The sequence below is a fragment of the Bos javanicus genome, chromosome 3 (assembly GCF_032452875.1).
Source record: "Bos javanicus breed banteng chromosome 3, ARS-OSU_banteng_1.0, whole genome shotgun sequence".
NCBI lineage: Eukaryota > Metazoa > Chordata > Mammalia > Artiodactyla > Bovidae > Bos > Bos javanicus.
In genome coordinates this window covers 27,197,990-27,225,480 of record NC_083870.1, presented here as the reverse complement: position 1 = coordinate 27,225,480, position 27,491 = coordinate 27,197,990, and the positions used below count along the sequence as shown (strand labels likewise).

The 27,491-nt window shown below is 46.0% G+C and overlaps 1 protein-coding gene across 1 annotated transcript in view; it reads left to right on the top strand.

Moving 5' to 3' along the window:
• ATP1A1 (ATPase Na+/K+ transporting subunit alpha 1) overlaps nt 1–27,278 on the top strand; it is a 32,385-nt gene extending 5,107 nt beyond the window's left edge. Inside the window, exons 2-23 of the mRNA XM_061410092.1 lie at nt 6,383–6,487; nt 7,108–7,167; nt 9,245–9,448; nt 10,119–10,232; nt 10,613–10,747; nt 10,857–10,974; nt 11,427–11,695; nt 12,227–12,425; nt 12,677–12,786; nt 14,704–14,838; nt 15,497–15,689; nt 17,899–18,074; nt 19,066–19,202; nt 20,445–20,595; nt 21,186–21,354; nt 21,469–21,623; nt 21,995–22,118; nt 23,266–23,411; nt 23,537–23,667; nt 24,157–24,258; nt 26,333–26,424; nt 26,915–27,278. Of these exons, the coding sequence (XP_061266076.1) occupies nt 6,383–6,487; nt 7,108–7,167; nt 9,245–9,448; nt 10,119–10,232; nt 10,613–10,747; nt 10,857–10,974; nt 11,427–11,695; nt 12,227–12,425; nt 12,677–12,786; nt 14,704–14,838; nt 15,497–15,689; nt 17,899–18,074; nt 19,066–19,202; nt 20,445–20,595; nt 21,186–21,354; nt 21,469–21,623; nt 21,995–22,118; nt 23,266–23,411; nt 23,537–23,667; nt 24,157–24,258; nt 26,333–26,424; nt 26,915–26,943 (3,054 nt within the window). The 3' untranslated portion in view covers nt 26,944–27,278. The remainder of the gene's footprint in view (nt 1–6,382; nt 6,488–7,107; nt 7,168–9,244; nt 9,449–10,118; nt 10,233–10,612; nt 10,748–10,856; nt 10,975–11,426; nt 11,696–12,226; nt 12,426–12,676; nt 12,787–14,703; nt 14,839–15,496; nt 15,690–17,898; nt 18,075–19,065; nt 19,203–20,444; nt 20,596–21,185; nt 21,355–21,468; nt 21,624–21,994; nt 22,119–23,265; nt 23,412–23,536; nt 23,668–24,156; nt 24,259–26,332; nt 26,425–26,914) is intronic.
• The last annotated feature ends 213 nt before the right edge of the window (nt 27,279–27,491 follow it).

Genomic DNA, 27,491 nt, shown 5'->3' with positions numbered 1-27,491 from the left:
ATTAGTTCTGTATCTGGTTTTGTTCAAACCCTGTTTAGTAACAGCTAGTAGATTTTTTTCTGTTGGTGATCTGAAAAGTGGATCCTGGATGCTTGTGCTTTGGTCTTTGGGACCTGCCTTGTTTTCAGCATTCAGGTTTCATGGATCAGGGGGACTTGGTTCTTAGTTTGTCTTTCCCGTTTGTCCGTATGGTGAGGGCAGAGCCTCATGCACTTTGGAGTGTTATCATCTTGCATTTTTCTTTTATCCTCCATATGATGCTTCTATGGTGCCATATTGGTTTTGTTTCAACTCAGGGAGCATTTCTCCAGGTTATCACTGCCTTTGTTCTTTTCAGCCCTACAGCTATATTACTTCCCACCCTAGGCTTCGGGGTACCAATTGAGGGGAGTGATCAGGACTTTGGAAATTAATTCAGTCTGCTTTTAATGCTTGTGCCAGTTGTTAGTCCATGGTCTCTCAAACCAACAACTTCGTTTGAGTAGCACTAGCCAGAGTGGTCTGACAAAATGAGAAAAGAGATGAGGAGGGCAGCAAATGGGGGGAATAGGCAGAATATTTTAACTCTTCACAACCCAGGTACCTAGTGTAGAGGTAGAAAGTATCACCCCATTTTTAAAACAACTGAAAAAGCACATTTTTAAAGAGGTAGTAAATCTAAAGTATATTGATTATTTAGATGCTTTAGATTTTTTTTTTGAATGATCATGAATGTATACTAACTATTGCAGGTAGGTTGGGCTGTCAGGCTCCTTAAATTTCACATGCAGGTAGATTGGGGAGAGAGGTTAAGCCTTGTTCATTTTGGGCTGAGGGAACCCGCCAGCTAGAGCTGGAGCTGTTTTCTTTGCACTCTGCTGGCTGATGGACTGCAGCCCAAGTTTGGAGGGACTGAGCTGAGTTCACAAAGAGACCCCCTGCTATGGCCTGGCTGCTTGGTATTCCCCAGCTCCACCTCGGTTTAGGTGAGGGAGACAAGGAATGTGAAGGTAGGGTTGTCCCTTGGGTCACCTCCTCTTCCTCACCGCCTTAAATGCTGCTCTGGGCTGCAGCGTGGCTGTAGAATCACAGCAGTGCCTGCCCTCTCCCATCTCCAGCCTCAGATCCCTGGCAAGAGAAAATTCTTTGTACATAAACTACTTAGTCATTTGGGAGTGATCAGAGCTGTAATGAACGTGGTGTGGTAATATTTTCTGTTTTCCTTGTTTTAGTTGATGATAAAATTAAAAAATGCCCAAAATGAGGTTTCTTTTTTTAAGGTTATGACTTTGCATAGTCAATGAGGAATGGCAGTGATATAAGTTAATTAAAAGCAAGTTATAATAACTTTTATGTAGTGCTTTGCAGAGTATCTTCACATACACTGTTAGGTTTGATAATGATGTAATAATACATCAGGAAGATCCGCGCCCTCCCCCCCACCCCCCGCCCCTTTATATATAAAAGAAAGATGTAGTCCACTCTAGGCAGTACTCCTAGGCAACCAGCAGGATCAGAGAGAGAGCATCCCTTCGACTTCCCTGCCTGACTGGAATCAGAGGTATCCTTTCTATAGCCCTCTTGGCAGGCTTTTAAACGGGCTGCATTTGGGGCAGTTACTGTTACCCTTCTTCTGGCCCCTCTTGATAGTCCAAAGCTTGCTTTGTCAGTTTTAGAAACAGTGCTGGTTTTAGGTGTTTTGTTTTTGGATTTGACGGTGGCCCCTTGATTCACCCGACTATTGGAATGCCATCTAGAGTCTTCAGTCATTATCCCCAAGTGTTATTTCCATTTTAGGCCAGGAGGAAACAGGCTGACTGTTCAGGATTGTCTTGCTGGCATATGGCAGAGCTAGAATGACCTGGGGCTGACTTAAAAGCACCATCCGTAGTCTTATCCCAAGGGTATAGATGTCTCTGCTCCCAAGTACCCTCCAGACTTCGTCAACAGCAACTTCTGAAGTTTGAAAGGCCTCTGACTTCCCTATTGGCCACAGGGGATTGTGCTGATAGGGTGGGAACTGTGGTCAGATGTCCACTCTGCTCAATTGAGGACGTTTCCAAGGCCTGCCCTCCTGAGGGCTTGTAGAGATGGATCTGAGGGCCTCAGGGCAACTTTAGCTTATTCAGACCTCCAGTGACTCAACCTCTGGGATAGAAGCTTCTCTCCTAAACTCATTGTACCTTCTTTGCCTTTTTAAAAAATTTAGGGATAATTCTTGGCTTCCCTTGTGGCTCAGCTGATAAGGAATCCGCCTGCAATGCAGGAGACTCTGGTTCAATCCCTGGGTCAGGAAGATCCCCTGGAGAAGGAAATGGCAACCCACTCCAGCCTGGAGAATTCTATGGACTGTATAGTACATGGGGTCACAGCGTCGGACATGACTGAATGACTTTCACTTTCATATGGATAATTCTCTGTACCTGTCATATCTGCTTCCCACTCCTCCCCCTTTAAATTGTCAATTACTGAAGAGGAGGAAGGTGTCTCGCCAGCCCCAACAGGTCATGCTCATTGTAAGGATTCAGTCTGTGCTTTTAAAGAAGTGAAGGCTGGGGCCTCGGCCTGGGGGCTGGAGTGCTGAGGGTGGGCACCTCGCCTGTGCTGCATACCAGCCCCGTTCTGCTCTGTGCGTAAATTCACAAACATGAATAGATGACAACAGAAAATGCTGTTAGAGCAGTGAAGTGAAGTCGCTCAGTCGTGTCTGACTCTCTGCGACCCCATGGACTCTAGCCTACCAGGCTCCTTTGTCCATGGGATTTTCCAGGCAAGGATACTGGAGTGGGTTGCCATTTCCTTCTCCAGAGGATCTTCCCAACCCAGGGATCAAGCCAGTGGGAATCAGCAGCTTTGCACAGGAAGCTTTGGAAGATGTTGTTTACTGTTGTCTGCCTGCAGTTGGGACAGAATTGAACAAACAAAAGGAGTTTGGTGCTTGGGGCTGTGGGGAAAGCTGCAAGTGAACTCTGTTCTCTTCTATCAGGAGAAGTCACTGAAGCTCTTGCCAAAAATCCAGGGCTTGTCGTCGCATTTTGTTGTGAAGATGGTTGGCTAATCAAGATGACACTCAGTAACCATTCAGAACTAGATGAGCTAATTCAGATGAAGAAGCAACTGGAAAATACATAATCTATTGAGAAGTGAAAATGAAACCCCTAAATAAACTAATTTGAAACAATTTAAAATAAATACTAAATAAATGAACCTTGCTCCAAGTTTCAGCCTTGGCTCCTTTGGTTAGGAATTTTCTCTCCCCACATCCTGAGCACCCTTTCCCTCTACCCAGATCAAGTGGTGGCAGAACTCAGTGAACCTTTGAGAAAATGAAATCCCCTGGAAGCACGGGGTGAAGTGATGACACTTTTGATTTGAGGCTGTGTCACACTGGGCAAGCCCCTGCCCTTGTTGTGACCTCCCACTTCCTAAATTAGAATGACGGGGGGCGGGGCTGGGGGAAGGTTCACAAATGGCCCTTTTGGAGAGGGTGTAACAGTAACCTTGAGCCTCCATTGTACTTATCCTAGGGAGACAGCACAGTGGTGCCCCAAGGGTCCTGCGCACAGAGCGTGGTACCTGCCTGGCCTCCGGGCACTTCCTAATTGAAAAATTGACTTGTATACCTGGAGGAGTGGGAAGGTTATAGGAGTAGATTGGGGAGGCCATGTTATCATTCCCCTTTCCATGACCTTTGTTTTTCCCAAATGCTTTTCAAAGAAATAATAAAATGTTATCTACCCAATTTTAAGTTGTTCCCTGTTCCACCCTGCATTCCACCCTTCCACACACACAGATTTTTTTTCCCCCTGCTTTGAAACTAGTAATTGAGATTGGTAGGGGCTGGAGTAATGTTTGGTTCCCATCAAGATGAGCTAGTATTATTGTTTTACTTGTAGGAAAGAAAGCGAAAAAGCGAAGTAACTCAGTCGTGTCTGACTCTTTGCGACCCCATGGTCTGTAGCCTACCAGGCTTCTCCGTCCATGGGATTCTCCAGGCAAGAATACAGGAGTGGGTTACCATTGCCTTCTCCAGGGGATCTTCCCGACCCAGGGATCAAACCTGGGTCTCCAGCATTGGAGGCAGACGCTTTAACCTCTGGGCCATCGAGGAAGCTTCCTAGGAAAGAACTGAATTGCGTAAGCAGCCTGGTCTTCTGGACAAACAGTGCCTGATGAAGCAATTAAAATCTTGAAGGAAAAGAAATACCTCTTGTTAGTACTTCCCCTGTCTCTTTCACAAATCTCCTGTTTTAAACTTACCCCCTCTTAGTGTGCCATGAATTGATGGAGAAAGGGGAGGGTTATTAGAGAGCCTCTATTTCCAGCTACCTTAAGCATTGAGAACTGTGAAGCTTCAGGCAAGGGGTCTGTTTTTGTAAATGGGGATAGAACTTTGGAACATATCCAAGTTTTAGCTGCTCTAATAACTCTCTCCCCCTCTTTCAGAATGTAAAATGTTGAAAGCCAGAAAATAAAGCCTACAGATGGTGAGGCAGAGGGATTTTAACTCTGATTTTCATATATTTAAATTAAATATCTTTTAATGATACTCAACTTTGCTTAGAGAATTTGTGGACTGGATTTTAAAAATCAATACAAACTGGCCACGTGAGTCTTTGAGAGCTCCCTAGTCAATGTGTTTAATATAAAGTTTCAGGGTTGTGCTTCCTCATTAAATATATGAAGGAAATGCAGTGGTCTGTGGTGAGGAGGGCAGTGGGGGCGGCCATTTTTTTTTTTTTTTTTGGTTTGTGTTGTCTATTTGCTTCCAGTGTGTGTGATGATTTTCCATTTTAACTCTGGCACCAGGGCTCTACCAGAGAGGCTGTCACCAGTGTGGTTGCTCCATAGTGGAGGGAATGTTGAGAATGTTGACTATCTTTAGCTCTGCTTCATTCTTAACAGATAAGATACAGAAGCTAAAGGACACTCTGAAAAAATTAATCTGCAGGGAACACTGTACATGTAACCACACAAGTTGAGCAGTGTGAATACTGTACATGTCCTTATGTCTTGGCAGCACGAACTTGAAGTTACAATCTCTTTAGAGTCTTAGGGCATTTTTTCAAATTCAAGTGATTATTGTATTTATTTACAACCATACCTGCTATATCGATATGTTTTGATTTTTTTATTTTCAACACAGTATAATTTTAATCTAGACAGTGTTTTTCTACTTACTGCTTTAGTAGCTGGTGTACTCCTGAAAATTAGAAATGAATAAGGGAGAGCCGTGAATGAACAGAAATTGCACCACAGAGCATCCATTGTAAGAAAATTGTTAAGATCGCCTTTCTTTGCCCTTCTTAGGAGATGGTGGTGGTTGCAAGCAGATTGTGGGCTGGGGGCCTCTGGAGTGAGGGGTCTCTTCTGTTCTGGGGACCGCCCTTAGGAGCACTAAGTTCCGGCTTTGTGTAGCTGAGCGCAAGCATTTTCAACAGGAGGTGGGGGAGTGGAACAATCTAAATTTAAACTATGGAATCAAAGTTTTCTGTAAAAATTGTTCCGGTTTTCAAGAGGCGTAGGTGGATCCTGTGAATTGTGTGATAATGCACATGCTTCTCCTACATCCTGCCTCTGTCAAAACATTTCCAGGGACTTTTCATTTGGGGGCTTTATTCTCAGGCTGCAGATTGGGGTGGGGACTCCCTTTTTTGTTTTTCACTTAAAGAATTTGAAGGACTCTTGGGCTGACTTCTTTTTTTAAATAAGGTAAAAAAGTTCGTACTCTTAGGCAAGCCCTAAAGGGTATTATATTTAAAGTTGGTATGTAATGACTTCTTTGCAAAGATAAGAATTAAACATGATAATAAAGTCATTAGCATTTAGGTGTATATCATTTAGTCCTCTCAAACATCTAAGGGAATGGGCACCATTATCTCCATGTTGGGGAAGAGAATAGTGCAATTTCAGAGTCAGTGATTTGCCCAAGGACACACAGCTGTTAAGTGGTGGAGCCCAGGATTTGATGTCTGATTCAGAGTACAAGTGCGTAAGTATAGTGTATTATACTCTAAGTTAGTGATGTGAAGATAGTTTCATCTTTCAGTGGGGAAGATGAAGGGCCATGGTATGGAAATGTTGACAGTACAACCCTCTCCCCCGCCCCCCACCCCAGATGGAAGCAGCTGGTAGGGCCATTCTGAGTCCTGACAAGGCCTTCCCAGTGGTCTTAGTGCCCTAGGGTGCAGATGGCCTGTCTTGAGCTAGAGATGGCAGTATTCTGGATAATACTGGACTGTTGTCGAGTATGCATCATCAGCACATATATTTCCATGGATATTAGCCCAATAACTCTTCAAGATGCTCACCTAAAACTGCTGAAAATCCCTTTCTCTACCACCTTGAATTTTGAGGTGCTGTTCCTAATTCACAGTCACACCTTTCCCTCGTTCCTCTATAGGTTGGACGTGATAAATATGAACCGGCAGCTGTTTCAGAGCATGGGGACAAGAAAAAAGCCAAGAAAGAGAGGGATATGGACGAGCTGAAGAAAGAAGTTTCTATGGTAAGTACCAGCAGGAAGGGTGCTTTCTGTTCTTAAATAGGAATTGTATCTTACATCCTTGAGTGTGTGGTGCCCCTCCCCCAGCCATTCTTCAATCAGATTTGCTTCATTTTCAAAGTTAAGAGATTATAGCAGTCCTACAAATGTTACTGAATCGTAGAGGTTGGTATGGAAAATTTTCATTGTAAAAGCTGTCAGTGGGTTGGACAAGTTATTTAATACTCTGTATTCAATACTCTGTATTTAATATTCAATACTCAGTATCCAACCAAAGGTCCACAGAGGAGCGGTTGATATCATGGGCCTTTGCTTCTGTGTTTCTGAATCATACTGCATGTAGGGAACTTCCAACCTCTTCAGGCGGTGGAGGCCTCCATGGATGCAACCTGTCTAGAATCTGCCTGGTCAGGCTGTGAAGGCCCCCATTATACAGCTTGAGCCATTCGCTAGTGAAGACCACTCAGAAGGAGCTGTGTGGTCACCAAGCCATTGGCAATGGTGAGAGTACATATACTAACTTGTATTCTGAGCCTAATGATAGTGAGGGATGACACTGATGGTTTTTTAATTCTTTTTTTAGTGATAAAATGTTTAATCCTTTTCCTTTTGTTTTCCCTTAGGATGATCATAAACTTAGCCTTGATGAACTTCATCGCAAATATGGAACAGACTTGAGCCGAGTATGTTCTAATTTTCATTTGTTGCATAGAATTCTGATCTTTCCCCTCACATTTTCCCCTGGTATCACAGGCCTAACCTTGGCGACTCCAGAATATTGATAGCCACCATCCATATCATGTCTGCTATGTGACATGCACAGAACTTGGGCTCTTATATGCTGTTTTACTATTTTGTTTCCCCTGAAACTTTCTGAAAATAGTCATTATTTTCCCCATCTCGTAGCAAGTGACAGCCAACAAGTAGGAGCTCCAGGATTTGAAACCGAACAGATCCAAGGTCATGCTCACCACCTGACCTTGTGAACACAGATGTTCCATTTATTCTTTGACATTGTTAAATTGAGTTGAAAATTTCAACTAGTTGAATCTTGAACAATTCAGATTTCTGTATTTTTATCAGCTAGCTCATGGTATAGTAGGTCAGAACCTTAGTTTATTCTATCATTTATTAGGAACTTTTTTTTACACAGTTCAAAGAAACTTCAGTAAAATACGTACTGTATATCCTTGTTATCTAGTGGATTTTGATGTGTTAATTGTTTGCCGCAAACAATATAAAAGTAAAATCGGGGCGGGGGGAGTTTGTTCTTTTCTGGACAGTCACTAATAAGTCCAAGGAATGACTTGAGTGCCAGCTACGATGGAGCTGTTTTTTCAGTAAATTACAAGCTCTGAGAAGTTTGGGGCCTTAGGCTCTGAGAGGAGGCCTGGCACTAAGACCCAGCAGGCAGTTGTTCTCTGAGCACCTCACGTGGGTTATCTCACTGAAGTTTACTCTAGGTTCCTATGACGTGTGTTCTCGGCAACCTAGGTCACTTACTCAAATGCTGTGGGGCTGTTGTCTTGTAAAATGGGATTAATGAAAGGGTAGGGTAAAGGTTGTGGTGAGAATTAAAGTTAACTGGAAGTACTGGATTCAGTGCCTGATACTGGAAGTACTGGATTCAGTGCCCGATACTGGAAGTACTGGATTCAATGCAGCTCAGTGTCTCTGAGCTGCAGAGACAGCTCAGATGGCTGGTGTCGGTGGTGGTCATTCTGTCCAGGGATTGTGTCATGAACTTGAGGCAGAGGAAGGTCCTGAAATAAGTCCATGTGGACCCCGTAGGTATTCTTGTCCCTTTCCCCATATTCTCTGGTTAATTCCAATATTAAAGATAACTTGAGAACAAAATATATATATACATGCTTCAGGCAAACATGTCTTTTATGTCTTTTGTGAAAGTAGCCACATTTTCCCCTCATGGTGGGAGCTGTGTGTCTCTTATCTGCTGTCAGTGCATATCAGATTTAAGGCCCATTAGGAAACAGCAGGGCCTCAGTCCAGTGGGCTTTTCTTCCAGTGAATACTTTTTTTTAAGATTTTATTTGTTAATTTTTTGGCCACCCCAAGTGGCTCATAGGGTCTTAGTTCCCTAACCAGGGATCAGACCTAGGCCCTTGGCAGTGAAAGCCCACATCTTAAATCACTGGACCACCAGAGAACGCCCCCATTGAATACTTCTTAACTGATGGGTGTCCTGGGGTTATTAGCTCAGATATTACACAAGTGTGACCCCTTCCCCACCAGACAGGTGTTTTAATTGCCATCCAAGGAATGAAGTTCTATACTGAAACTTGGCAGTTAACCCAGTAACAGGGTGGATTCTGACAGATTTTTTTTCCTCCTTTGATATGAATAGTGTTTTTTTCTTTTTCCACTTCCTTGACAGATTCAATACACAGGAAACTCTTAAGCTCTTAATTTGCAAAACTGAATCAATTAGTTAAGGTGGGATGTCTTTTTGGTAAATGCAGTTTGGCGTGAATTCCTTCTGTAAAACTCAGAAGAGACCATACCAGATTCCAGTCTGTCCATGAATCAATTTTAAAAGAATTTCAGTCTGAGTGTTGTAGGTTCTTCAGGACACTTGAGCTCTTGTTGGCCTGAACCATAGGGTGGTCATCAGGATTTTCTAGCTTCTGCGTTGGCCTGGGACATTTAGTTTCTCTCTGCTTCCTTCTCAGCTGTCAGGTAGCTGTGTTAGCTTGTGAGCCCTGGAGCAGTTGGTCTTCCTTATATCCCTCTGTTTTTCAGGGCTTAACAACTGCTCGAGCTGCCGAGATCCTAGCCAGAGATGGACCCAACGCCCTCACGCCCCCTCCCACGACCCCTGAATGGGTCAAGTTCTGTCGACAGCTGTTTGGGGGGTTCTCAATGTTACTGTGGATTGGAGCAGTTCTTTGCTTCCTGGCCTATGGTATCCAAGCTGCTACAGAAGAGGAACCTCAAAATGATAATGTGAGTACCATAGTTCTAGTGTGGATTGTTAGGTATGTGTAAGTGCTTAACAGTCCACCCTCTGCCAGCTATTTATTTTCAGTCACTACGGGTTACTTGATGGTTTTATTTTATTTATTTTTTTTTTTTTACTTGATGGTTTTAAACTCTGGGAAAAGTAACATCAGCATCAATTGCCTTCAGGGCCCGTACGTCTTCCTTCTTCACTTCGGGTTCTCTCTCTGTCCCCTCCCTGTGTTTAGATGTTCTTCCAAGCTGGGCTTCTGCCCTGCACGCTGCTGCCATGAACGGGCAGCTCTGCTCAGGCCCTATGCAGGTCCTTTGCCACTGAGTGGAGGGCATAGTTTTGAAACATTACACACATCCAGAAATGTTTGGTAGCCATTCTTCAAGTCATAAGTTGTCTTGAAATACGTTTAACAAAGCAGGAGAAACTGATTCATCTGGAAGACTTCCCCAAGCTTCCACCAAGTATCAGGGTGACTCCGTTTCTGACTTGCTTGGACACTGTCTCTAGGAAGAAGCATGAAGGCATGTGTTTTGTATTTCTGAAGCCTTAATCTCTCGCTGTCTTTTTTTTTAAGTGTTTTTTATTCAGTCAAAAATTAACTGAATGTCCCCAGTCCTTTACTGAGAGCTGTGCCGCCCTAACTTGTCTGTTCTGTCACAGCTGTACCTTGGTGTGGTGCTGTCTGCTGTCGTCATCATAACCGGGTGTTTCTCCTACTATCAAGAAGCTAAAAGCTCAAAGATCATGGAGTCCTTCAAAAACATGGTTCCTCAGGTACCTGCTGCTTTTTGTCCTTCCCCATCTGGTAACTTGAAGTGCCAAGAGTGTGAACCAATGTGAGGTTAAGGCCTTCCGAGTATTCAGTGGCTCCACCAGAGAGAGAGGGACACCTCCCCCACCTAAGACCACATCTGTTTTTCTTACACCCCGGAAAGGGAGCGTCTTCCCTCTGAGCGTACCACACGATGGCAGTGTGAAGACTGCCTCTTAGGTAGCCTGAGCAAGCTTTCGTTAACTCGTGTAAATAAAAAGCTAAGTCTTGGTTGTAATGCAGGTAGTTAAGATCACAGATGGTTTTGTGATTTGGACACTGCCTTCCCGGTGGTATCCATTTTTACCTGACGGAATGGTGTAAACGTGTCCCCTTCCAAAAGCAAGCCCTCGTGATTCGAAATGGTGAGAAAATGAGCATAAATGCGGAAGAGGTTGTCGTCGGAGATCTGGTGGAAGTGAAAGGAGGGGATCGAATTCCTGCCGATCTCAGGATCATTTCTGCGAATGGCTGCAAGGTAGGTTTAAACAGCCTCCACGCTTGGGGCAGAGGGAGTGGAGTGGTCCCGCAGCCCCAGATGAGGCTCGTGTCGCTCATGTGACATGTTTGACTTTATTCACGGGCAGGTGGATAACTCCTCACTCACGGGAGAATCAGAGCCACAGACCAGGTCTCCGGATTTCACCAATGAAAATCCCCTGGAGACACGGAACATTGCCTTTTTTTCAACTAACTGTGTTGAAGGTAGGACCGTTTTGAAGTACTCTTCAGCACAGCGTGGCATTTATCTTGGGCTTTAATGACAACCACCAAAAAAAATAACCCCACGGCCACAATTTCTCTTTGTTTTGTGGGTCCCATTTCTGACCACCTCAGTCAAACACGGCAGAAGCAGTTGACATGCTGGCAGGAAGACACAGTAAACCTCGTGGCTGTTTTTTCCCTGTTCCCTCTGCCTCACATGTCCCTCTTGTGTTGGCAACACTAAGCTCAAATAAGGTTTGGAGCTGCGGTCCTGCTAATGGAGTGAAATCCCAGAGTCCATATAGTTTAAAACAAACAGCATATACCACCAAAGATGTGGCCCTTGAAATTATGGGTGTTTCTTCTCTTTTTTCAACCGTGCTGTGTAGTTGTGCAAATTCTGCAGCTTCACTGATAAAATCGGGTACAATTTCCCGTACTCTTTTTTTAAGGCACTGCACGTGGCATTGTCGTGTATACTGGGGATCGAACCGTGATGGGCAGAATTGCCACGCTGGCTTCTGGGCTGGAGGGGGGCCAGACTCCCATCGCTGCGGAAATTGAACATTTTATCCACATCATCACGGGTGTGGCTGTGTTCCTGGGCGTGTCTTTCTTCATCCTTTCTCTGATCCTTGAGTACACCTGGCTGGAGGCTGTCATCTTCCTCATCGGCATCATTGTAGCCAACGTGCCAGAGGGTTTGCTGGCCACCGTCACGGTAAGAGGCGGGGAAGGTGATGCTTGCCCATTCTGAAGGCCTGCCTCAGGGTGAGGTTCATCCACTGTCCTCTCCTCGGGGGCTGCCGACTTGGTTTTTTGTGGTTTTTTTCTTGCATGTGTTTATATGTGGGTTTTCTTCGGAGCCAGCTGGGGAGGGTTAAGACAGTGAGAAGACCTCAGCACATTTTTATGTGGAAGATAGTAAACCAGAAGCATACGTTTTTTTCCCCCCCTTGAATTATCACATGATCCAGAACAGTGTAGTCCAGAAAGGAGAAGAACTTAGGGCTGAGTGGGAAAAACAGAATATGGTAAATCCTGACTATTTTCACTTTGCTTGATAGCCTTTTTGGAGGGGGTGGAAGGAGCCCCATATACACGTGGCCATTATTATTTCTTCCGACTTCAGAGGAAGGTTAGAGAGATTTAGTTTTAAGAAAGACGTCTATGGGGGCAGGGGTAGCCAGAGTTCCTATAGAACGGCTGCCTGGCCATTTGAAGTATTAATAATCTGTTCCCAATGCTTCAGGTGTGCCTGACGCTGACTGCGAAGCGCATGGCCAGGAAAAACTGCTTAGTGAAGAACCTGGAGGCTGTGGAGACCTTGGGATCTACATCCACCATCTGCTCAGACAAAACTGGAACTCTGACCCAGAACCGAATGACAGTGGCCCACATGTGGTTCGACAACCAAATCCACGAGGCGGACACGACAGAGAATCAGAGCGGTAAGGCCGGCCCGCCCCCACAGCTCAGCCTCCCCTGCTTGAAGTTGGGTAGAGCGTCATGGGTTTTCAGTGTTTCTGGTTTGGGGGTTTTGTTTTGTTTTTTGTTTTTTTGCGTGTCAATTCAAGCATGGTTGGGAAAATGCCTAAACCCTGACTAGTTTATGGGGAAAGGAGATGTGTCATTTCACATCTTTCTGGGACTTCAGTACACAGCTAAGCACTTTGTTCTTGTCTCTTTTTGCCTCCACCAGGTGTTTCATTTGACAAGACTTCGGCCACGTGGCTCGCTCTGTCCAGAATTGCAGGTCTTTGTAACAGGGCCGTGTTTCAGGCTAACCAGGATAACCTGCCTATCCTGAAGGTACGCTCAGCAGTTCTGTTACGATTGCCTCCAGGTTGTGCTCATGCCACACAGGAACTACCACCTGAGGGTTCGCTTTAAAAAGCACGTGACCTTTGGGTGTTGTAAAGTCGTTGTCTATTGTAAGATACTTGGAATGGTGTGTAACTCTTTGCTGTGTGTAACCTGAGTTGTATTGCCTGTAGATCCCCAAGTATTTACAATACCCTGTGGTCAGTAAAGATCAGTAAAGGGGGAATGTATGGGAAAAAAACTGACTTAAGTAGGAGGGGGCAGGCAGTCCACCTAACTTGTAAAATCCGGCTTGACTCCTCTTGACTTTATATCCTAATCACCTCACCTAGTGGACAGTGAGGGCTACTTTTGTGACTCGATAATCGTATTTGCATATTATGATACAGCAGATTGCAGTCAATCCCTTAAGCCATTTATTTTCTTAAAATAGCTCAGCTATTTCTCTTATCTTATTTGTTCTTAGCTTGCTTTACTAATGATGCAAAAATAAGCTAATTAAGCTCAGCCTCCTGGAATTCGCATGAAATTTGCAATGACTAAGATATTACTGTGTGACCCAGTAAAGACTTGGTCCCAGAAAGATCAAGGTCCTTGAGGCCGAGAGGAGCTGTGTGGATCCCTTGGGGCGGCTCACTCTCCCCAAAGCTGCCTGTGGTGGATCTGGGTAGAAACTGTGTTGTCCAAGAGAATGTGGCTCAGATGGAACTGAGATGACCTCTGTTGTGAGGATGGGGGTCCTTTATTCTTGAAAGGAGTTTCTTGGCATTGAAATGATGTTGATTTGGGGATGTTGTTCATCTTGGGATAAAGCTTGAGATGTCTGCTTCATCGTTTTCCTTACCTCAAAGTGGAAATTTTCTAGGCTTTGAACACAGGGACTCATAAGTATCCAACCTTTTCTCATTTCAAAGCTCCAGAAAGGTAGCATGAGCTGTTATTTCTAAGTTATTTCAGGGGTCTGGGGCCGTGTTATGTTAATGACATTATCAAAAAAAAAAAAAAAAGAGGGGCCTACAGCCCTATTCTGCTTTGATAATTGTCTTTTATTAAAGTGATCTTACTTACTTCCCACTTACTTCCTGCTTCTTACGAAACCTGGCCACATTTCTTATTAAAAAGAACTCCTGTATTTATAAGGGAGCATTCATTTGCCCATCTGCACGTGTGGTCTGGTGTGCCAAAGTTGTAAAATATTCTTCTGTGTGAAAGTTGAGTATAGCCGAAAGTGCTTTTTAGTGTGTCAAAATGTATCACAGTATATAGCACACAAAATGTGTGTTACCTGAAGTGTGGGCTTTAAAATGGTAGCTGATGACATCAGTGTTGGAACTAAAAATAACTTCAAGTTCACATCATTCAGGCCCAGATAATCCTGCACAATTAAATTATGTTTAGAATGTAAAGTCCTGCTTAGTCCTTGACACAGACCATTTGCCCTCCATCCTGAGAACCCAGGGCATTTTCTTCTTAAATTGCAGGGCAGTGAAGGGGACTGTAACTATTTACAGTCTCACTCTGTATTTTCTGATTCATAACTAGAAATAGGTGGTTGGGAATAATACTGTCTTTGAGACTTCTCAGCAGGCCCAGGGAAGGTTAAAAAAAATAAAAGGCTGGAGTGGGTTGGAAGAGTGTATCATGCCTCTCCCAAGGGTCAGTGACCCCTTGCACCAGTTTGGGTAGGGTGAGGAGGGCAGGCGGCCAGGAAGAGTTTGGAATTTGAGATAAAGGACTGTGATGGGTGGTCACACCCCAGAACGGTGTTCTTCCTCGCCCACCTTCCCTCTCCTCCTGACAGATGGGAAGACAGTCCAGGCTTTCTCCTGGGTTTCAGTGGTGTGGTGCTGAAGTGCTACAGGGTGAAGCGCTTTCAGGGTGACTAATGGAGACATCTGTTCACAGCGGGCTGTAGCGGGTGATGCCTCAGAGTCTGCGCTCCTGAAGTGCATTGAGGTGTGCTGCGGTTCTGTGAAGGAGATGAGAGAGAGATACACCAAGATCGTCGAGATCCCATTCAACTCCACCAACAAGTACCAGGTCTGAGGATCTGGGGTCTCGTTGCCAGGGGGCACAGAAAGGAAGGACATAGGCTGGAAAAAGATCCATCCACCCTTTTGGAATTTTCCAGGTTTAAATGCTTTCTAAAAACGAATTAGTCACACTCTTTGTGAGTGCTTGAATTTGACATCTGACTCTGTGTCCGTGTAGAAAATTCTCATTTATTTGAACATTAGTAGGATAAATGGAGCCTCTTCTTTCTAACTTGTTGTCCAGGCCCTTTTGAGTTCTCCTTTGTGGGTTGGAGTGGGTGTGGGGATGGGGGAGAGGGCTGGGCAGGGCTGCGGGTCCCTGTTCTGAATTTTCTTTGGGAAAATTGTGTACATGAACATGTGTCAGGGATGCGTGAGTACCTTGCCACGCTCGTTTCCTCTGTAGCATTCAAAGTGTGCTACAGGGTGTAAGACACTAAATTTAGGAATAAGGGCTCTTGTATCTTTCAGAACAGATACTAGGGACTTACCTAGTGCTCCACTGGTTAGGATGTCTTTTTCACTGCCACGGGCCTGGGTTCAATCCCCTAGTCAGGGAACTGAGATCCCACAAGCCACATGTCGCAGCCAAAAAAAAAAAAAAATCTCCCTCCCTGGGCTGTCAGGCCCAGCTGTCTAATGTTTGCATCCTTTCCATTCTTCAGTTATCCATCCACAAGAACGCCAATGCAGGTGAGCCCCGGCACCTACTGGTGATGAAAGGTGCCCCAGAAAGGATCTTGGACCGCTGCAGCTCCATCCTCATCCATGGCAAGGAGCAGCCCCTGGACGAGGAGCTGAAGGACGCTTTTCAGAATGCCTACCTGGAGCTGGGTGGCCTCGGAGAGCGTGTGCTGGGTACGCTGATAGTCCGGGAAACAATTGCAAGTTACCACCTTAACCTCTGCTTCTCGTTAACTTCCCTTTATTTGCCCCCTTTGTTTTGAAAACAATAAGCCCTGAAGACACAGGGCAACAAAATCCTGCCGGTTTGCCTCTGATTCTGACTTAGACCTTTAATCTCATGCTGGTCAGTTCTGTTTGCTCAGAAAAGGAGAGGGAAAGAGTAGTTGTCTGGCTTTTGTTGCTATGTCCATGATCTGTAAGCTTCATGAAATGAAAATTCATTCATTCCTAGGGCATCTAGAATAAAGCCGCTTCCCAGCTGCCACAGAATGGCTGTGAATTTACCTGGGCACTTTGTCACCAGCTCACAGATTAGGTGAATGGTGAATTTGGAGCCTCGGATGCCTTCTGTTCTGTGTCAGCCACTGCAGACAAGAAGCACGTTCACCCACTGTGTCATAGGGAAAGTGGCATCTGTCATCTTTTGTACAGATAAAAACTGAATTACATCATTAATGTAATTCCTCTGTTCTCCTTAGCTGGGTAACGTAGAACTGATTACCTGGTCCCCATACTCTTGTTCTTACCTGCTCTTCAGTCTAACTTGAGGTGTCTTAGGTCTCTATTCAACTGAAAGGTCATTCTTAAGTGTTTGTTTTTGGTTTTTTTTCTGTTTCTGCACCTCCACCACCCCACAGTAGAAGCAGTCTCTCCTATGAATCCACAAAACACCTGATACCACTTTAAAGGACATTGTAACCTCCATACAACATCAAAAGAAATGTCTTAAGTATCATGATTCTTATATTAACAACAATAATACTAGATGATGAACCCCTTGGGCAGAGTGTGTCTGATCTGCATTTATCCTCAAAGAAGCTTGGCTTCCTTCTTCTACACAGCTGCTCAGCAGTATATGTTTTGGTTAGATGAACAGTGAGCAGAGCCATGGCCTTGGTTTTTTTCTCCAGAGAGGAGAGTAGAGACAAGTAATCACATGATGTGCCAAAGTCCAAGTAACTGAGGAGACGGGGTCTCAGTTCACTTGCATTCAATCGCTCAGTCATTTCTGACTCTGTGACCCCATGGACTGCAGCACTCCAGGCTTCCCTGCCCATCACCAACTCCTAGAGCTTGCTCTAACTCCTGTCCGTCGAGTCGGTCATGCCATCCAACCATCTCATCCTCTGTCATCCCCTTCTCCTCCCGTCTTCAGTCTTTCTCAGGATCAGGCTCTTTTCCAGTGAGTCAGTTCTTCACATCAGGTAGCCAGAGGATTGGAGCTTCAGCTTCAGCATCAGTTCTTCCAATGAATATTTATGACTGATCTCCTTTAGGATGGACTGGTTGGATCTCCTTGCTGTCCAGGGGACTCTCAAGCATCTTCTCCAGCACCACAGTTCAAAAGCATCAATTCTTTGGCACTCAGCCTTCTTTATAGTCCAACTCTCACATCTGTGCATGATGGAAAAATCATAGGTTTGACTGTATGGACCTTTGTCAGTAAAGTAATGTCTCTGCTTTTTAATATGCTGTCTAGGTTTGTCTTAGCTTTTCTTCCAAGGAGCAAGGGTCTTTTAATTTCATGGCTGCAGTCACCATCTGCAGTGATTTTGGAGCCCCCCAAAATAAAGTCTGTCACTGTTTCCATTGTTTCCCCATCTATTTGTCATGAAGTAATGGGACCAGATGCCATGATCTTAGTTTTTGAATGTTGAGTTTTAAGCCAGCTTTTTCACTTTCCTCTTTCACACTCATCAAGAGGCTCTTTAGTTCCTCTTCGCTTTCTGCCATAAGGGTGGTGTCGTCTGTGTATCTGAGGTTATTGATATTTCTCCCGGCAATCTTAATTCCAGTTTGTGCTTCATCCAGCCCGGCGTTTCTGATGATGTACTCTGCATATAAGTTAAATAAGCAGGGTGACAATATACAGCCTTGACGTACTCCTTTTCCTATTTGAGACTGAAACCATGGTGCTCAGACTCCCATTTCTTCACATTAAACAGAGCCTCATCCTTAGAGGCTTGGTGATGGATTCTTGTCTGTTGCGTGGTTTCCAAGGACTCTGTATCATTCATAAATGTTCAGTGAAACTCATTTGGTTATAAAAGTAGAATTTTTTTTAAAGCTTTCCAAACTAACAAACTGCTACACAACAAGCTGGGCTCCTGCAACTTCCTCTGTCACTGGAAGTCCTCACAGACTCCCTGCCCTCCTGCAGGTTTTTGCCACTTGCTGCTGCCAGATGAGCAGTTTCCTGAAGGCTTCCAGTTTGACACCGACGATGTGAACTTCCCTGTTGATAATCTCTGCTTCGTGGGACTCATCTCCATGATTGACCCACCACGGGCTGCTGTCCCAGATGCTGTGGGCAAATGCCGAAGTGCTGGAATCAAGGTACTGCCCCCACCCCGCCGTGGCATCACCTCTTAGCAGTTCTGGGCGCCCTGCTTAGTGCCCCTCAGGGTCCACGTGATCACTGGTGTTTCTCACCTGGAGTATTGATTTCTCATCTCCAAAGCTTTTTAGTTACCCCCGGAGAAAGCCAAATGGTATTAAAATGTTGGTGTAAGCTGCAGATGAGGGATCGAAAAGTTAAAAATAAAAAAAAACCCGTAAGAGAAATGTAACTGAGCAAATTAAAAAGTGCTGAAGACTTGGTAAGGTTTTAAATTTTGAAATACTGCCTTATTCTAAATTAATACTCCTCATGCAATGAATGGCCTGTCTTGTGTTTTCAGATAGTTGGTTGTGAAGGGAATGTTCGGTGCACCACTCTGTGTCTGTCTTAAGTTGCAGAGTGTTCAGGTGCGCCGATTCATTGTGCTTTATACAGTCTGCCATGTTACTGGTTGTTTGGCTTATTTCCAGCTTCTCAGTCTCATGAGTAATACTGCTCTGAAAAGCTTTGTAAAAAATTCTTCTCCTACCACTTTGATTGTATTCTTAATGTAATCATAGGGTCAAAAAGAACAGTAATTGATTTGAATTCTTGTTACTTACTGCTTTCCCTCCAAATTGGGCCAGTTTCAGGATGCTGACCAGCAATGTGTGGGCCCTATTACGCACCAGCATGAGATTTTCACCCTTTGTTGTTGTTGTTGGGTTTAGTAAATTTGAGTATCTTTGTTTGATGGTGTAAAAAGATAACTGTTTATCCTGTGTGATTGTGTGCCAAGATAAAATCTGGGTTTTGCTTGTTGTCTTCTGTGAACTCGTATTTGTGTTTTGGGCTAGTTCGTGTTTATCAGTGTTCTGTTTGCATTTCTTTCCCTTTGATATTGCAAGCTGAGTCATCCTTGATATTTATTCTTGCCCACTTGTAAGACTTCTCAAGGTCATTTGCTTGGCAGCTGCATTCAGCAGATTGTCCTCTTTTCTGCCACAGGTCATCATGGTCACCGGAGACCATCCCATCACTGCCAAAGCCATTGCCAAAGGTGTGGGGATCATCTCAGAAGGTAATGAGACTGTAGAAGACATTGCTGCCCGCCTCAACATCCCAGTGAGCCAGGTGAACCCCAGGTAAGGCGGGAAGGTCAGAGCACTGCTGCCTGGAATGTGCAGATGCTGGTAGTCGGGCATCTTCAGCTTGGTTCTATGTGGTTTCCTTCTAGGGTTACTCTGGGTAGGGATGCCCCTTCAGTGGCAGAAAGCAGCCTTGTTCCCAGGGAGGGTTTTCTTTTTTTTTTTTTTTAAAATTTATTTTAATTGGAGGCTGATGACTTGACAATATTGTGGTGGTTTTTGCCATACATTCACATGAATCAGCCATGGGTGTACATGTGTTCCCCATCCTGACCCTCCTTCCTGCCTCCCTGCCCATCCCATCCCTCAGGGTCATCCCAGTGCACCAGCCCTGAACACCCCAGGGAAGGTTTTCAATAAGAGCAATCATTGTAAGCAACACTTAGATGGTGCTTACTGTTCTAAGCATTTGCCATGGAAACCTACAGAGGTCGGTAGCGCTCCCAGCTTGCAGAGCAGGGAAGCTGAGGCCGAGTCACGCGGTACACTCAGCAGTCCGGCTTCTGAGTTCATGCTGTTCCCCTTCTCCTTACTGCCCAGCACCTAGCACCTTGTCATTTTCAGGTCCACACTAACAAAGTGGGCAAGGCCTATGACTCAGGCCAGCAAGAATTTTGGCGATACAGTGAAATAGATAACTTGAGACAAATTAGTTTTGCTTTTTTAATGTTTTGTTAAGGCTTAGGGGCCACCCCCAGCAAACCCTACTTTGGGTTTGGTCTTTCATCAGCTCTGCCACTGTCTAAAACTTAGTTATGTTGTTTCGATGCATCCTGTAAACATGGGGTAAGGAAGGTGAGGGACAGGCCTGCCTCTTGGTGGTCGTGAATGTTGAATGAGATAATATCCATGAGTATGCTTTGTAACCTGTAAGACACTGCACAGGTAAGACCTTTTACTTAATGGGACAGTTCCCCGTGGCTTTATGGTGTTACGCTTCCCTGGTGGCTCAGACGGTAAAAAATCCACCTGCAATGCCAGAGACCTGGGTTTGATCCCTGGGTTGGGAAGATCCCCTGGAGGAAGAAATAGCAACCCGCTCCAGTATTCTTGCCTGGAGAATCCCATGGACAGAGGAGCCTGGTGGGCTACAGCCTATGGGGTCGCAGAGAGTTGGACATGACTGAGCAACCAACGCAACACTGCATGGTGAGAGAACTTCTGTTCTCAGTGAAAAGGGACAGACAGGTGACCTTTATTTGTGGGTTTGTTTTTTTTTTTTTTTGGTCCTGATCGAAGGGATGCCCGGGCCTGCGTGGTGCATGGAAGTGATCTGAAGGACATGACTCCGGAGCAGCTGGATGACATCTTGAAGTACCACACAGAGATTGTGTTCGCCAGGACCTCTCCGCAGCAGAAGCTCATCATTGTGGAAGGCTGCCAGAGACAGGTTGGCACACAGCCGGGGCGGGCTCTTTCAGGCGCTGCTGACCTCAGTGATTGCAGTTCCAGGAAAAACAAAAAAACAAGGCAACAGTGCTGGAAACCTGAGCCAGCTAGCTCCTCTCTGTCTCAGAATACATGGGCCAGTAAGAAGCTCCAGGCGTACAAAGGATGGTGACTGGATCATGGTTTAGCCAAGACACATACTCTACTGGTCTTCGCTGTGGCCCAGAGTCAGAGCTTCAGCACTCAGCACCAGAAGAGCAGTGCAGGGTCCTGATGTCCACAGCGGAGATGTGAATGCCCAGGAGGTTCATCCCGTAGTTGGGAGGGACCTGGGGGTGATGGTGCATAAAGGAGCGGGGCTTTCCTGAGTGACACTCACCCGAGTCACGACTTCACGTAGACCTTGTGAACGAGGTGCAGGTGTCTCCTGGATCCTGGTGTTTGATACTAGCTGTGTGCATTCTTGGCTGAGATAGTTCTAAGTCTAGATGGAGTCTCAATGGGAAAGGAGCAGTGTCTGTAATGAGAAGCAAATAAGAGGCTGCACCTCACTTACGCCCAACCACGCAATTCCACTCCTTTTCCTGGCAGGGTGCCATCGTGGCTGTAACTGGAGACGGTGTCAATGACTCCCCGGCTTTGAAGAAGGCAGACATTGGGGTTGCCATGGGGATTGCAGGCTCAGACGTGTCTAAGCAAGCTGCTGACATGATTCTCCTAGATGACAACTTTGCCTCAATTGTGACTGGAGTAGAGGAAGGTGAGAGTGCTGCGTGAAACCTGGTCCAGATGCTGCTGAGCAGTATCCATTTCTGCACGTCATTTCCGGTCCTTTTCATTAAGCTCTACATTAAAAACAATCTTGCTTTCCCAGGTCGTCTGATCTTTGATAACTTGAAGAAATCCATTGCTTATACCCTCACCAGTAACATTCCTGAGATTACCCCCTTCCTGATATTTATTATTGCAAACATTCCACTCCCTCTGGGGACCGTCACCATCCTCTGCATCGACTTGGGAACGGACATGGTAAGTGACTGGCACACATTCCATACATCACAGTGCTAAGGTGTGGCATTAGCACTCACTACTGTGTTCTCTGGGTCCCCGTGGCCAGCATTTGGAAATATCACTACCGAGAATTTCTTGGCCTGTGTGTGGCAGCCTCGGCATCAAAGATTCAGTGTTAATCATTCTTTAAGACAGGTGTCAATACCTATTTATCCGATAGAAATCTTCCCTTTTGTATCATTTTGCCCTTTTTTTAAAAAAAGACGGGGGACTTGTAATATCTCATTATGGAAAACAGTTTTTTTAAGGGAGAGCAAGAATTTGAGAACAAACAAAAGGGTCACAACATGAGCTTGCCAGTTTCTGATGACTTCTCGCCCCTCCTTCAGGTCCCTGCTATCTCCTTGGCTTATGAGCAGGCTGAGAGTGACATCATGAAGAGGCAGCCCAGAAACCCCCAGACGGACAAACTCGTGAACGAGCGGCTGATCAGCATGGCCTATGGACAGATTGGTGAGCCAGCAGATTTCAAGTATCTGTAGGGGTGCTGTCTGCCTCAGACAGGGTTTCTGAGGCTTCAGAAGTTGGGTAACTTCCAAATCTAAGATGAGCCAGGATCTAGGGTAAGGCTGGGGATTTTTTTTAGATTGCCTTCCAAGTGAGAAGATATCTTTTGCCATCTTCTCAGAAACCTTAGTTCTTTGGATTGGGCAGTTGCAACTGAGCTCATCTGCTTTAGAACAAAGAAAGGCCCCTGCTCATGGAGCCTTTTGAATGCCAGGCACTGCTCCTAAGAGCTGCAGTATTAACTCAAAGGCAGCTTTTCTGGGAAAATAAAGTCCTACCACTGATTGGACTCAGCAAACTCTGAACTCTGCACCCAGTGGAGTTTGGAGGTTTGGCTGACTGGTCACCATCACATGGCAACTCTGCACCCTCACTCTCCCCACCCCCAGTGCTTGATTTTGGTTCCACTCATGGAGCAGAACCAGCTAACAGGTAGTCTAGATGGTGGACAGTGAAAATGCCCTTTGATCCTAAACACTGCCTTTAGCAGAACTTCATAAAGCCACCAGCAGCAACTTGTTCTTCTAGACTAATTGCATCACTGTGAACACTTGGGTAAAAATGCAACAAATCAAGTATGTTTTGGAAACATGGCAAAGATTGATTTAACCATTTCTGACAACAAAGCAATTGGCTGATGGCTAGAAAGGCCTAATTTTGAAGTAGGAAAATGGTCCAGAGTATAGGATGAAATCCCACCCCAAAGAGTTGAAGGCAGTATAGTTGGATTGGATCCCAGAGAGAAGGATCCTGGAAGTGGGGGAAGTGGAGGATCAGGTCAGAAAGTGCCACATTCGTGATTTCCACAGTGGCTGGCAAAAAGGCCATGTGTAAAAAATTTTGAGAGATGGAACAGGAGTCGTAATTTTTTTTCAGGAATTAAAAAATGGGGATGTGGATTTTTACCCCTAAGGGTCATGTCCTGATAGAAGCAGATGACCAAGGAATAGAGGTGGGTGTTTTTAAGAACAAGGGCCAGGTCCCTCTTTGAAGCTCTAAAAAGTGACTCGAAGTGGAACAGGTGTGGGTGAAGAGTGTGCCCGCAGATGATTTGTACCAGGCCCTGGCATTCAAGTTCTTTTCAACTTCTCAGGTATGATCCAGGCCCTGGGGGGCTTCTTCACTTACTTTGTTATCATGGCTGAGAACGGCTTCCTCCCAAATCACCTGCTGGGCATCCGAGTGACCTGGGATGACCGTTGGATCAACGATGTGGAGGACAGCTATGGGCAGCAGTGGGTGAGTGAGGGCTGCCCGCCCGCCAGTGCCAGACAGAGCTCCTCTAGCACCAAAGGACAGGGCCTCACGGCCTCTGGACACAAGGGCCAAGAGCCAGGCTCATCCGTCTGCCTTGTGCGTTTCAGACCTATGAACAGAGGAAGATTGTGGAGTTCACCTGCCACACGGCCTTCTTTGTCAGTATCGTGGTGGTGCAGTGGGCTGACCTGGTCATCTGCAAGACCAGGAGGAATTCTGTCTTCCAGCAGGGGATGAAGTGAGTAGGCCACAGTCGGGGGTCTCAGCTCAAAGACGGGTCTGGTGATGGGTGTCTAACCCCTGCGCTAAATAAAAAGCCCAGCACCTGACACATTGGACGGAAGTTCTGGAACCTTGTCTGGGGAGCTAATTCATGCAGCAAAATGTCATTTTCTAGGTTTTTTCATCTGAACTCAGGTTCCTAAGTACAAATACATAAAGACCTATGAAGACATCAACCTGCCATGTGAAACATAGTAGGGATTCCCCTGGCACTCCAGTGGTTAAGATTTCACCTTCCAATTCAGGGGACATGGGTTCGAACCCTGGTCAGGGAGCTACATGCCTCATGGGCAAAAAAGACCAAAACATGAAGCAGAAGCAATGTTGTAACAAATTCAATAAAGGCTTTAAAAATCGTCCACGTTAAAAAAAATAATTAAAAACAATGTTAGAAGATATACTTTTATTTGCAGTTTTTTAACCTCTCTCCCCTTCTTGTTTTTAGGAACAAGATCTTAATATTTGGCCTCTTTGAAGAGACAGCCCTTGCTGCTTTTCTTTCCTACTGCCCTGGAATGGGTGTTGCCCTGAGGATGTATCCCCTCAAGTAAGTCCTTCTTCTTTTAGGTCCAAAAAGTTGGAAATAACCAGCATGGCTTGTTCCTCCCATGGCACATGTTAGTAGCTGTTTTTTTCAGAGCTGTTGGGTGATAGGTACAAGAATTCCTCTGAACTGGGAAACAAAGGCTGGCTCAGTGATGCAGACCAGGAATCAGCATTGCTAGGGCCACCCAGGCTCTGACCCTTGGGCTTGCTCACCAGCCAGCTGAGCTGAGCACCAAAGCCCAGTTGTCTTGAGGCCAGCTGGGGGCATCCTCAGCTGTGAAGTTGGGGTCACAAGTCCAAATCTTGATTTGCTCACCCAGTGAGTGAAGTGCATCCTATCGCAAGCCCCTCATCTCTGGGGCCTCTGACTCCTCTGCTTTCAGAGGAGGATGGTGGAGCCGCAAATCTGAGGTCTTTATAGTCGAGTACTGGTAGTGTCAGGAGATCATGCATAGGTAGGAAGCCAGCCACTTGTCTTCAGTCAGAACCCAACTGGCCTTGAACATGGTGAAAGACAACACCTTTGATAGATTGAATTTTCACATGCAGAATTTGCCACAAACTCCCAAGAGTGTTTTGAAGGATTGAGTGTGTTTGTGGTATCTGCCAACTGGTTCAGGTTAGGCAGCTGCATCCTCGTTAGAATATGCTAAGCCACAGAAACTGCGACTTGTGATCTGAACATCAGTCTCCCCGTCCTTGTTCAAACCCATCTGGACTCTCTCTCAAGTAGCCTGTTGCCCTCAGCACTTCTCCCTGTTCTCATCCCAGAAGTAACCAGACCTCGTGGGGTCCCTGTCTTCCTGTCGGCGGTGTAAGGGTAGACTGGCATCCAGGGTCTCATTACTGTGCCAGACGGTCTTCCTAGCCTTGTACCCATCCAGGCTTACTTGAGGTGGATTGAGCACTCCTCCTCTGCGTTCATGTTAGGGAGGCCGTTCCTCCCCACTCCGTCAGCCCTGATAGTTTCCAGGTTGCTTCCCTTGGGGCTTCCCTTGCTCTTGGCTTCCTGGGCCCGCGCAGCTGCACCCCTCCTTTGCCATTGTTGTCGCTTGTGCACTCCATAGATGATAATCTTCAAAGCAAGGGCCACAGTATCATTTTTTGGCTTTGTATTCCCAGCGCCCCACAGAGTCTGCAGACAACAAGGGCAAGCCTTGCCCAAGCTGAATTCTATCATCTTGGGCCATTGTTTTAAGAGAAGGCCAGGAGAATCAGAGCTCTCTAAAAAGGCCAAAATTAAAAGTCTCACAACAAACTGATGCCTCTGAGCATCTTTTGCTGTGACTTGAGAGAGAACTTGTTCCCAGTGGGTTCTACCCAGTGTGGAAGGTGGCTTAGTTACAAAGGTCCCCAAGTCAAGCAAAGTCGTCTTTTAGCAGCTGTGGAGGACACACCAGACAGGAAGAGGGGGAGATGCCAGATCTCTGCCCTGGGACGGCCTTCCTCCTGTGGTTGCCCTGGGAAGTTGGGAGTCAAAGTGTCAGCCTCCTCTAGAGGCTGCCCAGGGTGCCTGTCTCCAGGCTGGGGACTGTGGCAGCAGCCCCTGGGTCCCCAAAGGCCTCGGATCTCTGCTAGGACTCAGCTGCTTACTCCCCGGGTCTGGGACTCAACACACTCCTGACTCTTCTAAACTCTACTGTCAGAGACCAGATTCAGGGGATGATTAAACCAGTCATGACCCACACTGGCAGTTCTTTTATCTTCAAATGCCAGGACATGAGCCAAATGTACTTGAGTTTCTTAAATATTTTAGAAAAGGAAAAAAGGAAATATCCTGTTGGCTCTGGAATTGTCAACAAAAAAAAATCAAAGCTGACCTACAGTACCAACTGGTTCTCATGGAAACCCAGCTGAAGGTGGCAGTCTGCTTTCTTCTGCGCCTCTAGGCTCTGAGCGTGCAGAAGTGGGGTGTTTTCATCATGAGTTCTGTGTGAGTGCTCAGCAGTTAGCCAGGACTGTGCCTGGCTTCTCCTTTGGGGCTGATGTGTTCCGCTGTCCCTTTGCTGACGTGCAGTCTCTGCCTGCCTCTGAGTGGTGTCCACATGTAAATTGCCACCTGGTTCTGCTTCCAGACCTACCTGGTGGTTCTGTGCCTTCCCCTACTCTCTTCTCATCTTCGTGTATGACGAAGTCCGGAAGCTCATCATCAGGCGACGTCCTGGCGGTGAGTACAGGCATTTTCAGTTAGAACTGGGGCTGGGGAGGGCTGCCTAGTTCTGGCTCTTGCTCTGTTTCTTTCGAAGTGTCTGGGCTCCTCCACAATCAGCCTGATTAGCTAAGTCCACGGGACGCTAACTAACTCCAGTCACAGCCCATCCACAGCCCATGGAGATCTCAACTGAGGTTTTAGAACTGATCAAATACAACCTGAATAGGATGTGGTAGAAACTTGGTCAGAAGTCTAAACTGTCTTTCCAATTAAAACATTACTCTTAAAAACACATACAGTTGCTGCTAAGTCACTTCAGTCCTGTCCGACTCTTAGCGACCCCATGGACTGCAGCCTACCAGGCTCCTCCGTCCATGGGATTTTCCAGGCAAGAGTGCTGGAGTGGGTTCCATTGCCTTCTCCAACATACAGTTGAGGGCCCCGTAGACTTAGTTCCCCAAAGCTCACAGTCGCTGACCTCTGTCTCTCTGTCTGCTACCCGCAGGTTGGGTGGAGAAGGAGACCTACTACTAGACCCCCTCCTGCACGCCGTGGAGCATCATGCCACAAACTCTGCACCCACCACCCACCCCCTCTTTGTGTACTTCAGTCTTGGAATTCAGAATTCCACCCTGGTAGGAAAGCACCGAAGCATGTGGGGAAGGGAGACGTCCCGGAATGAAGCATGTAGCTCTATGGGGGGGGTGGGGGTGGGGGGAGGGGTGCCCGAGAAACATCCGTCTGTGGAAACGACTGTGGGGAAGGTTTTTATGTGCCTTTTTGTTTTTGTAAAATGGAAAACTCGGAAAGACTGAAAGAATACATTTTATATTCGGATTTTTACAAATAAAGATGGCTATTATAATGGAGTCCGCCTCACAGCCTTCATCAGTTCTGTGGTCCAGATGTCCACGCAAGATTCATCTGGAGCGGTGCTTCCCAGCGCACGCGTCCCTGGCTGGCAGCCTCATCAGCATCACCTGGGGACTGGTTAGCACAGCGAAGCCATGGCCATGGAACAAGACGCTAGCCAGCAATCCGTTCAATAAGTCTGCAGGTGATGCTGATTCACATTCAAGTTT